General features: G+C 58.2%; 1 protein-coding gene across 2 annotated transcripts in view; it reads left to right on the top strand.

Moving 5' to 3' along the window:
- Positions 1-13,750, top strand: part of RXRA (retinoid X receptor, alpha) — a 114,723-nt gene that overhangs the window by 67,587 nt on the left and 33,386 nt on the right. For both annotated transcript variants that reach the window (XM_010570809.1, XM_010570810.1), the window contains exon 2: positions 9,067-9,332. In XM_010570809.1, the coding sequence (XP_010569111.1) occupies positions 9,067-9,332 (266 nt within the window). The remainder of the gene's footprint in view (positions 1-9,066; positions 9,333-13,750) is intronic.

The following is a 13,750-nucleotide window of genomic DNA, read 5'->3' as shown; positions in this document are numbered from 1 at the left end:
TTTGGGGAAGGTTAGTGGCAGGGGACAATTGCCGTGATGGGGGCTCAGACCTTCCGCTTTGGCAGTGAGGTCTGGGGCCCCCAAACCTCCCTTTTGGGGGGGCGCATGGGGACACCCCAGAGGATGGAGAGATGCAAACCCAAGCAGGGCTTGCCCGGGTCCTTGGGGCAGAGAGCCGGGCTGGGGACAGGCAGCGCCTGCACCCCAAAAATACAGGGCTTGGTGGGGACCAGGATCCCTTGCTTCGGGCTGCTTCTGCCTGCGATGGCAGGAGCTCAGAAAGAGCTGCCGCGTTGAGTCCTTCAGCAGACGTCTCCCCGGCCCCGCTGCCAGCCCAGGAGCCCTGGCAGCGACACTACACTGCACCTATTATTGCCTGTCCCTGCAGCGGGTTCCCAGCCAGTAAATTAGGGGCACTCGCTGAGCCGCTGACAGCAGAACAGAGCGCATTGTAAGAGCAAGGACAGCGCTGGCCCTTGAGGGATGAAATAGGAGCCTGTAATTTCTCAGGACTGTTGTGACATCTTTGCACAAGCGTGTGATTGAGTCACATTTGCTTTATCAGCAGAATCCTTGTTTGTCTGGGTGCACCCTCCCCCTCCACCCACTCCTGCCAGGCTGGGGGAGAGCCGAGCTGCGCTGCCCGCTCCCCTCCCCCTGGGTTCCCCTATACATTCCCCTTTCCCTTCTTTTCGAGGGGCTCCTCACACTTTCCATATGTCACGCTCTCCCGCTTGCTCACTCTTCCTGCTTTTGCTTTTTCCCACCCGCCTCCTGCCCGGGGGGGGGCTCGGAGGCTGCCCCGCGTCCTTGGGAGGTGCAAACTGCAAAAAAACCAAAAAACAAAAAACCCAAAAAAACACCCTATGGGTGGGGGGGATCCTCCGTGCGTGGGGGAGATGGTCGGCGATGGGGGTCCGCGCGGGGCAGGGAGGCGGGAGCGCTGGCGTGCCACCGGCGCGGCGGCCGGAGGAAGAGGCGTTCGCGAGCGTTTCCTCCGGTGACACAGCGGTTCGCGGGGAGAGCGGCTTCTGGAAAATTCCTCTTTGAGTCCTTCCCCCTTCAGAGACGGGAATAGCCCCTGCAGGCTTCCGCCTCTGCCAGTGGCTCCGAGAGCGGGCTGTGCTTTTACAGGGCTCCTGAGAGGGTGGGATGGGGTTTTTTAAGGTAAAAACCAAAAAAGACAAAATGAGCCCCCCGTGCCAGAGATGAGCATGCTTGGTCAGCCCGGGTGTGGGGTCTGTGCCTCTCCTGGCACACACGTCTGCAGGAGGACTGCTCCCCCCTCTTCATGCCAGCTCTCAAGCATCAGGCAGAAGCATTTTGGTTTTTGGTGTGGGTCCTGCGGTGGGGGGGTCACCAGACCTCTGGGCATCCGGGCTCTGGCCGGTGATGGGGTGGGTTAGAGGTGAGTGTCTCCCAAAGGCGACCCCGCGGTGCTTTAAGCTGGGCTGCCGAAGAATGGGAACGCTGGTGAGACCAGCATCACCCATGCAGGTTGCCTGGGGAGAGACCCCCAAATGCCACCCAGCATTTGCCAGCCCGAGCCCAAGGCTGCGACCACACGGTCGTCCTTCCCCTTGGTGCTGGGGAGGTCTAATGTTATCTGCAAAGTTGCGTCTGGAGGACAGAGGAGAAAATAAAATCGGATAGAGAGGGAGAACGGGTGTTGGGAGCTGCAGGGACAGAGGTGTCCCGGCTCTGCCCCACAGGGTAGGGATGCTGCCCGCTCTGCGGAGCGTTGCCACGAGGTTCGAGGTGGGTACCACTTTGGAGAGCCCGCATCTGCCCTGTCCCACGGCTCGGCGGTGGGATGCTTTTGCACTGCTTCTTCCCCTTTCATCTTCTGGGAGGAGAGCAGGGGTTTCCCTGAGCTGCCGTGGTGGGGACTCGGGCTGGGGGAAGGAGAGGCTGGCCTGCAGAGTGGAGTGGAAAAGCTGCTCGTGGGCACTGTAGTCTCATGCCACAGCCCATCAACCCCATAAGGTGAAATGTTGGCAGGAGGCAGCAGCGAATGCCTGTCCATCGCCTGCAAGGGGCCGGGCTGGCAGCACGCAGAGGGGTGCTGCCAAATTTCCTCCGGCCGAGGAAGCCCCCTGGAAGGGGACCCCGACGACGGGCTCAAAGCCCCAAAACACGCCTCTGCTCCTCGCTGGGTGTCAAGCCGTCTCGCCGTCAGGTTTTGGCTGGCTCGAGTGGGAGGAGGAGAGCTGGGGGTGAGAAGCTGTGTGGCTTTGAGGTTTTAGTTTGGTCAAAGTGAAACCCGGTGGGAGGAGGAACCCACCCGGAGCAGATAGTAGCCGAAACTGAGTTTCTCACCATCCCTGAGCGGCTCGAACTGCCGCGGCGTCGCCCGGCACTTCCTGGGGGAAAGTGTCGAGCGTGGCTGAAGGAACTTTCGCAAACCTCGGAGCAGGTTCCCGAAGAGAAACTGCACGTGCTGATTTTTAAATGCCTGCAAAAAGACACGTTTCTGTGTGCTGTCCCCTGTGCAGACTTTGGGGGCGGGTCTGAGAAGGGATGTTCTCAGGTTTGGTTTTGCACTCAAGTCCAGAAATGCAAAAAGAAAAAACAATTCAAGTTACTTTTTGGTGAAATCACAGCTACTCAGGACCAACGCGCTTGATTGCAGTGCTCCTACACCCTTTTGCCTGTAGCTGTGGCAGCAGTCCTCAGAAGGGATGTATGGATAACATACAGCTGCATCTTCTGACGTCTTGGGTTGTCCATTCTCAGGGATGCCTCTGCCATGTGCCTGGCTCCTGGGTGGTTTAAGGGGGTCGGTTGCCTCTCCTCGCTGGACAAAGTGCTATAAATGCAGTTTAATGTGCTTGGGCCACAAGATGATGCTTGTTGCTTGGACCCATGGGTGATTTTCTGGGATAACAGCCACGCTGCGCTGTGGACTTCGTCTCCCTGGGTTTGCCCAAGCCTGGCACTGTCAGGTCCATGGCAGCAGCTGGCAGCAGCGAGCATTGGAAGGGGAAGAGGCAGTTCTTGCTCCATCCTCGCTTCAGTTTTCAGCTGTGCTGGTGTAAATTGAGAGCAAACTTACTCAAGATTGTAGGCCAGGGGCTATTTAAATTCATCCACTGTAAACCTACTCTCTGTTCATTCGAGTTTTTGATCAGGGACAAAAGTGAGGACCTGACCTCTTGTGGTCACTATATTCCCATGGCAATTTTCACATGAAAACTACAGTCAAACCCTCGTGTTCTGCCCAGATTTGCTGCCTGCCTGTTGCTCTCAGCATCCCTCTTTGTACGTGGGTGCAGGCTGTTTGCCACCGGTGCCTTGGTTTGCTGTGCTGGGTGCACTGGGGAAGGCAAAAGGAGGGGAGGTGGAAACCTCCATCATTTGAGGTTCCTTCGATGGAAAGCACACGGGGAGATTTCTGTACTACTTTTGAGGAATGAGAACAAATGGACAGCGATTCTTGCTACCAAGTTTATTTAGGGAAACTCACCGACCACAGAGGCACAAAAAGAAGGAACAGTGCTCAGCGCTTGGTGCGCTGCATTTATGTGCAGATTCACGTGCATTTGGGTGTCAGAGCTTTTAACCTGGTCAACACCAAAGTGACACTCGAGAACAGAGAAGGAGGATATTTCCAAACGCCTGATCTCAGCTGCTGGTCCCGATCCCTCCAAACGTGGCCCCACAGAGCTGCAAAGCCCTAATGCGGAGGGCTGATTTAAGGAAGGGAGTGGCAACCCAAATTTAGAATTTCCTGCTGTTTAATACCCAGAATTGATCTGCTTACTGATTAAGGAGGAAGAGGTGCTGAGAAAAAAAAAAAAAAAGGCAGAAAAAAAAGCAGAAGCGGGGGTGTGCGGGTGGCTTTCCAAATCTCGGCTGGCGTCAGGGCCGGGTGCGTGGGGTGCTTGGACCGTGACGGCTCCCCGGAGCCCTCGGGTGCCTGCAGACCCCTCCGATCCCACTCGGACAGGCTGTGGGATTGTGTCCTGGGTCCGCAACCCTCCTCGGCTGCAGAAAAGCACAGCTCCGGGAGTCTGTTTGTGCCTTGATATATGGGTTTTTTTTAACTTCCCCTCTCTCAGAAACAGACTGCCGAGCCACCGAGCTGCTGAGTAAACTCCCTGGATATGCGAGAAAAGGTTTTCCAGCAGAGCTAGGTCACTGTAGTTTTACTGGCAAAGCCTCTTAAGCATAAATGAAGATTATACTGGTGAAAGCTTATGCTGGTACAGTTTATTCTGGTACAAATGAGCTATCCTGGGAAAAAAGCACCTCTGTGCTGTTGTAATTGTTTCTGCTCTGGGACATTTTGTGGTCTAGAAATGTTAAAATCGCAGATATTGCCATACCAGCAAAAGCTGTTGCTAGCTGTCGGGCTGCTGCAGACGTACCCACCCCGGCCAAGCAGCAACACTTGAAGAGTCCCATGCACTGGATGATAAAATGCAACAGGAAAGTATTGCAAGGGCTGGTGGCATGGTCAGATGCTTTTCAGCAACTGCTGTTCCCGGGAGGTCCAACCTGCCCGTCTGGGCTGCATCCAGACATGGATGTTTGCTGGTCCTAACTGGAGGTTTCTGTTGTTGGCCCCAAGAATGCCAAGGGGATGGAAAATAGCAGTGAAGCTGCCCAGGGACATTTGGTATTTGTCTGCACTGCTCTCAGTGTCTAATGCAGCTGGATGAGAATGGGGACAAGTGTTTTGTAAAGATGTTTTCTTCCTTTATTGAAAATTAATAATAGTAAAAAAGTGCTGTCTGCCATGGAGCCAGGAGGGGGGAAAAAAAAAAATCCGGGGAAGGCTGATTCAGCAGTTGAGATGCTAGCCTGGGTCTTGCAATAGCCAGGATCTATTCCCAGCTTTGGCTCCAATTTCCCACGTGACCTTGGTGAAGGTCACGTAAGCCCGTGCCCTGCTTGTGCCGTCTGTGTCTGCTAGCGGGGCTGCTGCCTCGTCGGGGACATTGCTGTCCCTGTGCCTCAGTTTCCCCACCTACGAAGCAGGGATGATGGCATCCAAAAGCCATCTTGCAAAGACAGGTATCTGCTAAGGGCAGCGATGAGCACCATGCCAGAAAAACAAGACCCAGGCTCCTTATCTCGAGGCCAGATCAAAACCCGCTGGCTCTAGTCTCCGTGCGATGGTTTCAGCTGAGGCGTGTTCCTCTGCCGCCGAGGAGAGCTGAAAGCACGCACATGGCTCCATACAGCCACATAACTCAATCGCTTGAGATGGATCATGTGGCCCTGGCCCTAAATGGCTTATTCTTCGGGAAAAATTCCCATCCAAATTTTGTAGCTCGCGGGTTTGTAGTTTAGAGAAAGAAAAAGAGCTTCATTGCAAATTCTTTAGCTGCTGAAGAGCTCTCGTTTCCGATCTCCCAACTGCCATGGGGCATCTTATAAGATATATAGAGGTCGTTGTGTTTAAACAAAGGACACACAGAGAAAATAGCTGCAATTTATGGGTGCGGCAAGAGGGGAAATGCCTTGAGAACTTTTTTTTTTTTTTTAATTTAGAAACAGGCACAGAGTTTATTTTGGTCAAGAGATAGTCACACACAACAGCTTTAAATGGCAAAACTGCGCAAGAAAAATGAATAGTCTCACACTGCTTGAACTGAAAATGTGTTTGGGAAAATACCTCCCCTGTTTGCTGCAGTCCAAGTGGTATCCATCAGTTTGGGTGGCTTAGTTGTTTCTGTTAAGGATATTGCCTCAATCTAGGCTTTTTTCCTTTTTAAATTTATTTTTTTCTAGTGCTCCTTGAGCATTCAAGGTCCAATAGCGTGCTTGTGATGAGTGAGGAGGGCAGACTTCTCATGTCCCGCTCCGGATCCCCATCTCTCCACCTTGAGTCATTATTTTCCCAAATGCATCTTCCTGCTGGAAGCATTCCCCTTTGAGCTGGGGGCTGGCAGCATCTGCTCTAAGTTGCCTCAGGTGGATTTTGCTAAGGAAAAAAAAACAACAAACCCTTTTCCATATTTGCCAGTTGTTTGGAGGTAAATGTTTCCCATTGCTGCTGCTCTTACAGCGGGGTTTGGGGCTGCAAAGGAGGAAGCGTTTGGATGAGGAGCGGGAACATCCCGGTGTCCAAGGGGTTGCTTTGAACTGGACTTCGAGTCACGATGCTCTGAAGGAGTTCAGGTCTGGTTCAGATTTCAGAGCATTTGGCCAAGGGTTTTGGGTGAAAAACACGCCCAAATGTGTCCACGCCTGCACACACTTCTCCCCGACGGGCCCATTCAATGCGCGGTTAGTCCTCCTCTCGCCTCCTTTCCTTTTTGTTGTTGTTGCCAGAATTATTTTCTCCAGACCGGCCCCACCACACACACCCAGTTCCTCGCTGGGTGCCGGGGATGGTGTCTGCTGGGAACGCAAAGCGTGTAAACAGGATGGGTGAGGGGAGCCGGCTGGGAGGCGCGGGGTGCCCGGGGATGGGGAGCTCCCGTGGTACCCAGGGAATGGGTGTTTTAGGAGAGGTGCCGGCCCTGCACGTGCTTTGCTTTCTGATGTGCTTGAGTAGGCACGGGCCCATCGCCAGTAACCTGCCTGTGACCTCTCCTGCCTTAAATATTCAGGATCTTTTAAAAGGAAGGACTGTGCTTCGCTGCCTTCCCTTTGCCGGCAGGTCAAGTGCCTGTTTCCCCTGGCCGGAGGATCCAGCGCATCCTTGGAAGGTCTCCGTTCATCACCTTGGGGGATGAAATGGGTGTTTCTGGGGGGTCCTTCAGAGAAGGGCTGGCTGGGACCCCGTACCCAGACACACAACTGCTGCAGAATGAGCTCCTGCCTTTACCCCCGGACCCGAGATGGTGGCGGGGGGCACAGCCCATATCATGGCTTGCCAGAACACACCGCAGCAGCCCCGCTCCTCCTCCCGGCTGTTTAAAGACGCCAAAAAGCAGAGAGCTGGGAAGCACCGTCCTGCCGGGCTAGACCCCGAAGCCTCGAGGAATTTCCCGGGGTTCCTGTTGTGCCGCCCGCACGTCACGCAGCCACGGGTGACGTGGTGGCCGGCGGTTGTTTTATATCAACATCCTGCGAGAGCCGATGCGAGGCCAGCCCCCCAGGGACAGAGATGCTCGCCTTCGCCACGGCCACAGAGACGCCTGCCGGGACCGGCGGTGCCGGCACGCAGGCTCGGTTTCGGCATGGATGGTGGCACCTGGCTGGAGCACAGGGTCTGGGCACGTGTCCCCTCTGCCGGTCCTAGATGGGACAGGACACCCGTGCGGAGGGAGCTGGCAACATCCCAGCCCTGGAGCCTAATCCCCATTTTTGCAGCCAAGCCCCCTCGCCTCCTCTGTCCCCCGCCCTGGGGATCCCGCTTCTGGCTCTTGTCTGGGACTTTAAGGAATTATCCACGCACAGAGCGAGCCTCTCCTGTGGCGTGTGTAATCCTGTTATGCCTACATCAGGGACGGCTGGGCTGCACGGGGGGGATGCTCTGCGGGGGACTCTGGGTGCCAGGACACCACGGCTGCCCATGGCAATGGCTCTGCGGCGGGGAAACCTGTTGGGGGTCTTTGTACCCCAGCGGCACCCTCGTGAGGCAAGGATGGGGCTGAATGCATCAAGGCTGGAAGGAAGGTGCCAGGGCAGGAGGTGTGACCACGTGGGGTGCAGCAGCGTGATGCTGGGTGCATGGTGGGATACTGGGTGCAGCGGTGGGATGCTGGGTGCAGCGGTGGGATGCTGGGTGCAGCGATGGGGCTCTGGATGCAGTGACGGGACTTTGGGTGCAGCAATGAGATGCTGGGAGCAGCGACGGGACTCTGGGGGCAGTGATGGGATGCTGGGGGCAGCAGTGGGATGCTGGGGGCAGCAGTGGGATGCTGGCTGCAGAGCTTTGCGAGAGGAGCATCGCTGCCTTGCTGGGCCTTCGCTTCCTCGTGCTGGGGTTTTCCCACCGGGATCAGTGATCTCCAGGGAAGATTGCCGGGGCTGGGCTTGCTATGGGTTCAGCAAGCATGTTTCCCACTGTGTAACATTTGTGTGCTACTTGCTCCAAAATCCTGGCGAGACAACTGACCCATGCAGGTGACTGGAGACAATATTTCCCAGAATTTAGTTAACTTTGGGGTCTGTAGCCAAAAGCAGTGGCTCCCAGAACCCGACGCGAACAGCCCCTGGCTGAGCGGCCGTGCCGGTGCCTCTCCCTCTCTGGGCCCGTGTTTGCTGGTGTGAACTGGGGGGATCCCAGCGGGTGTCGGGGCGAGCGGTGGCAATGCCGTGGGGCCCCTGCCCGTCTGCCCCCACCGCCTTCCAGCAGCTCCTCCTCGCAGCCCGCCCGGGGACCACGAGCCAGCCCCTTCCTCACTCAGGATTGTTTTGCAAGCAGCGTGACAGGATGAAGAGGAAATGTGCCAGGAATGGCTCCATGTCCCCTCTCGGGAGAATCGGAGTCTATTTTTAACAACCCCCCCCCCTTCCCGCTCTCCCTCCTCCCGCTCCCACGGGACGACGGAGCCGCTGGGGCGCAGGCAGACGCAGCCTGTCCGCCGCTGCCCGCGCAGCAGGCCGGCATCTTCCTCCTTGCTGACACACGCAGGCTTCCCCACCGCACGCTCGCGCCCTGGATGGACGCACAAATCCAGCGTGCGACGCACAAACACGCTCCTGCCGCCGAAACACCCTCCCCACCGTCACAGCGTGTGGGGGCTGCTGGGCACGCAGCCCCTCCGTGTTCCCCGTGCCTGGCTTGGCCCTCTGATGCTGTGATAAATCTGAATTATCCTGTAGCGTGGAGGGCATCCGTCTGCTCCCGCGGTGGGGTTGTTACCCGTGCATCAGCGATGCTGCCTGCGTGGCAGAGTTTAGAGCCGGGATACAGTGGGTGGGCGAGATGTAGTAGCCAGTGATGACTGGCTCTCGAGGTGGAGATGCTCTCTGTCTTAACGCCTGTGTAGGTGCTCCAGCAGAAGGTGGTTTTGAAAGATGGAGGGTGCATTGGGAATTTCGGGCGCAGGTTGAAAAGCAGCCCCGTCTGCAGGGCGAGGAGCGGGGGGCTGCTGCGGCGATGCATCAGAGCCTGTCCTGAACCGGCCACTCAGCCCCGTTTCTCTCTTTCCTCTCTTACAGATTTCTCCAACCAAGTCAATTCCACATCCCTGAACTCTCCCACGAGCCGGGGGCCCATGGCCACCCCATCCCTCCACCCGTCCATCGGGCCGGGCATCGGCTCCTCGCTGGGCTCCCCGGGCCAGCTCCACTCGCCCATCAGCACCCTGAGCTCGCCCATCAATGGCATGGGACCTCCGTTCTCCGTCATCAGCTCGCCCATGGGCCCGCACTCAATGTCCGTCCCCTCCACCCCCAGCCTGGGATTCGGCACCAGCAGCCCACAGGTAAGGCGACGGTGGTGGGGACATCCCTGCTGCCCGTTTAGCTGGGGAGAAGTCACCTCCGTGGGTTTCCTGATCCAGAACCGGCTGCAGTCTCCCCACTGCGCTGGCCAGGCAAGCACAGGGAGATAAACGCCATCACCGGCAGGCACCGAAGGGAGGCAAAAAGCAGAAGCCCAAGGGGGAAACTAAGCCGGAGGCATCCTGCTCCTCTGGCCAGAGCTGGGTGGCTGCAGCCGCCTTTGGGGCTGCCCTGGGTGGGCTACGAGGGACCGGCACAGCTGGAGTGCGGCCATCCATCACCTCCCATCGCTTGTCCCCTCTGGTCCTGCCCTGTTTGTCCCCAGGCTGGGGGTGAAAGGGGAGCAGCGACTACCCCTGGGTCACCTGGGGGCTGGTGTAGCTTTGGCAGGGGCCGGAGCCCCCCGGGATTGTCTGCATCCCACGCTTCTCGCCCGTGCTGTCCCGGTCCCTTCCCTGCGAAGCGGCACGTCCCCTCCGGGGCCGACCCGTGGTCCCCAGGGCACGCACCGAGGGGTCCCCTGCCTGCTGCCCCTTCCTCCTCGCAGGGGAAGGACTGGCGTTCGCTGGCTGAAGATTATGTAAAAAACCTCCAACTACAGAGAGATAAGCTCTTCTTAAAAATAGCAAGATCGGGGCACGCTGACCAGCCCCTGCCACCTGTTGCTGGCTGCTCGCATGGTATATGTTTAGTAAAAGGGCAGATTAAGGAATTGGCCACCACCTGCCACTTGCTGCGGGTTTATTTATTCCAGGCCCTCTCTGGGAGTCAAGCACCTGCCAGCACCTTTATTTTTAAATATTGGCCTCATTTATTTCCAGAGATAACAGGTCTTTCTGCCCAGGGCTGGGGAGGGCTGTGCTGTGCTGAGTCCCATCCCTGGGGACCCCCAGGCAGCTTCCCCAGGACCCCAGCATCCCTGTGCCGGCCAGAGAGGGGGCAGCTTTATTTGCCATTTGATGGGCTTCTCCCATGCAGGATCCGGCCCGTGGCCCCCGTAGATGCGCGGGGACATGCACCCCACAGCCCAGTGCGACTGGGTCCGGCTAACTGGTGCGGGAGATAAGTGGGGTGGACACGCTGCCTGCCGTCCCATGGGCGAGGGAAGGGGAACTGAAATGGCGCCTGGGAACGGGCTGCCAGCGCAAAATTAGCAGCGAGAGCGCCAAAATGGTGGGGAAGGAGTGGGAAGGGGGGGATGTGAAGCAACACAGGGGTGAGCCGCAAGCCGGGGAGGAAACGGGGCAGGGGCGATGCACCCCCAGCGTCAATGATAAGGCACGCTTTGCTTTAGGGACCGGCGAGCCGGGGGAACTGAAATAAAACGCAGCCACAGGGCAGAAAGGGGAATCGAGAGCGTGGTCAGATGGTGCCAGGGAGCGAGCTAGCAGCGCGGCAGCTCCAGCCCTCTCGGCGCGGTGTGAGCGCCCGTCCTTTGTTCAGGGACTTGTCTTAAGTGGTTTTCCTAGAGGTGACAGTTAGGAGGTCTTCAGCCTAATGGCTCCTGCCATCTGTTCCCTGTCTGGGCGCATTAGGTCCCTGTCCCCGTCCCCTGTCCCTGCAGCGGGCAGAGGTGCCTACCTGGACCGGTGGAGGAGCGTGAGAGGAGGAGGAGGAGGAGGAGGAGGGTGCGGGTGGGCAGCGAGGCCGATGCTTGGAGGGGAGCACAGCCCCCCCACCGTGCCGCTGCACCGGTCGGCAAAGCGCCGAGGGTAATGAGGCGTGTGGCCCCCGTCGCTGGGTGGGGATGGCACTGATGGAAGATGGTTTGAATCAGATGGCAGATGCCACTTGCCATCAGGACATGCCTCGTCACCTCTGGAAAACCAGCAGAGCAGAAGGGCACGGGGTGTGCGAGGTGCGGTGGGTCCCGCGGGGTGGGTCCTCTCCATCCCAGCTCCTGACGGCACCGGGGTGGGAAGGAGCTGGCAGGCTCCCAAAAGCCGGGGTGCTTTCCCTCTCCTGTTTGGTCCGGTGGATGTCAGGAGTCAGCAGCCCTTGGTGCCAGCGCTGAAGGATGCTCGGAGCGTTGCCAGCACCCTCTCTCTGACACCGTGCGCTTTCTGGGACCTCGCACGGTTTCCAAATGCAGCCCCAAAATCTGGGTGCGAAGCAGGGTGTCCTTCTGCAGGGTCCCAGCACCGAAGGAGCTCCCAGGGCCCCTCGGGGAAGGGATGCTGGGCCGGGGGTGAGGTGTGTGGGGCAGGAGCCGGCTGAAAGCAGGGGTAGTTTGCAGTGGTGAGCAAGATCCCAGCCAGACCAGGAGGCTAGACCCAGCAGCTCTGCCGCTTACTGGGATTTAACACATATTTAAACCCTCTTACCTACAAATTCTGGGAAAGCAGGGGGAAAAAAGCAGGATTTGCAGTAACAGCTGAAAGGGAGGGACTTTCCCCGCAGTTCGCAGGGCTGCGCCAGTGCAGCCGCCCCAGGCGTTGCTGGCAGCAGCTCGGGGCGCCCGGGGGCTAGCGGGGAGAGATCAGACGCCGGATTAAGCTTTTCCAGAGCCGCTCTCTGCCTTTGCACAGTGCTCTTTGTAAGGGTGCCTGGGGGACCGGAGAAGGGGTTGGTGGTTTTTTTTTGGATGGGAGGAGAAATAAAGCTCTGCTTGCCAGAAGGGACAGGATTTGGTCCCCGGTGCAATGAACTGAACAGGGAAGGGAGAGGAGCCAAGGAGTCCCAGTATCACTGGGGAAGCAGAGCACTGGTTCCTCCCTCGTTCCTGCTCGCTTGCTGAGCCAGAGTTGTCCTGCCCCGGAGCAGAAGTGCCGTGCCAAAGTGGGGGGCCACTGCCTCCCCTTCTGCCTCCCTCCCTGCCTGCACGTGCTGCCGGTTTCGCTCGGCGGCTGCCGGCACGGAGGGGAAAGCACGGGGCAGGCGCCAGGGCAATGTGGGAACCCTTGGGTGCACACGGTGCCTCCGCTGAGGTTTTGGGCCAGCGCTGCGAGAGGAACCGATGACTTCCCCCACCCCAACCCGGGGCTGACTCAGCTCCGACCGGGGTGTCCTGCCGATGGACGGGGCTGCGGAGGGCGGTGGGACCCAGCACCCTCTCGGGCTGGTGCAGGGGCAAGGTGCAGCGCTTGCCCCATCTTGCTCTGCCCATCGTCATCCCCCCCCAGATGCTCTGGGGGGGCTGCTTGGGCGGACCCTGTGGGCTGCTGGGGCTGGGGGAAGTGGTGGCGAAAAGCTTATCTTCAGCAGGCAGCCCACGGCCTCTGCCTTCGCTCCCATGCGGCACCGGCTCCGTTTCCCAGAAAGTGCACTGGGAGGAATGGCTGGAGCTGGTGACCCCGAAGCTGTGGAGGGATGTGCCGCAGCAGCGCTGGCAGCCCCCCTGCTCGCAGAGAGAGGCTCTGTGCCTGGGGACCCACAGATCCCAAAGAGAGATGCTCCTGCCGGGGACCTGCTCGTCCCTCCTCTCTCTGCCCTGTCGCAGCATAACTGAACAGCAGCTAAAGCCCAGGAGCGTATCCCTCAGCGGCACCGGGTCCTGGCTGCCTTTGATTCATCAGCTGGCACAGGCAGGGCTGGAGAGGGAGGCAGATCCATCACATTTCTCCAGGGTGGGTTTACCTTGCTCTGTTCTGCGGTTATTAGTCATCTGCCTGCCAAATATTCCCCACCAGCCTGGAGACTTTAAAGCCAGAAGAACGGCTGTGCTCCTCTAATTGACAGATCACAAGCCCTGGGACTTCCCTGAATTAATCTGTGACAAGTGCAATTGCTGAGTATCTGTGTTAGGGAAGAGAAACACAACAAACCGAAGCACAGATCCTGTGTATTCAACCTGGATTTAGATGTTGGCAGGGACAGAGGCTCTGCGACAGTCCCTGGCCGGCTGGTCCCCAGGAGGACGGCCGCAGCGGTCCTGGCCGGTCCTGCATCTGGAGCTGACCGAGCCTGGCTCCCTTGTCCACCCCCAGACCTCCCTGAACCTGCCCTGGGCTGGGCAGGGTTGCTGTGAGTTGGTCTCCCTTATCACGATGGGTCGGTCCTACATCTCCATGCCTCGGTTTCTCTCTGTACATGGGGGAATAACAGCCCTGCCTTGCTGCACGGAGCGATGTGGGGATCAACTCAGGAATCCTTCACTTAATACCAGCACCTCAGGGCCACGCCAGCACCCAGCTTCCACGCAATTCTCCACTTTCTTCAGTGAGTGTTGGGGACCGAGCTCACTGGGGAGGGAAGGAGAGGCGTGTGGACAGGCTGCTGGAAGGCTGGAAGTTGCAGACAAGTGTCCCACCCAGGGCAGTTCTGGAAAGCCAGGCCTCATTGCATCTGGGATCTATTTATTTGCTGTGAAGCTTTCCTTTGGAGAGATAATGCTAAAAGGATGTCTATAAATTGTAGAGCTAAAGCGCGAGTGTCCTGGCCTTCATCATCCATGCAAGCG

Source organism: Haliaeetus leucocephalus, unplaced genomic scaffold (assembly GCF_000737465.1).
Source record: "Haliaeetus leucocephalus isolate CR32 unplaced genomic scaffold, Haliaeetus_leucocephalus-4.0 Scaffold306, whole genome shotgun sequence".
Classification (NCBI taxonomy): Eukaryota; Metazoa; Chordata; class Aves; order Accipitriformes; family Accipitridae; genus Haliaeetus; species Haliaeetus leucocephalus.
Note: the sequence above shows the minus strand (reverse complement) of the source record. Positions and strands in the feature narration are given on the sequence as shown.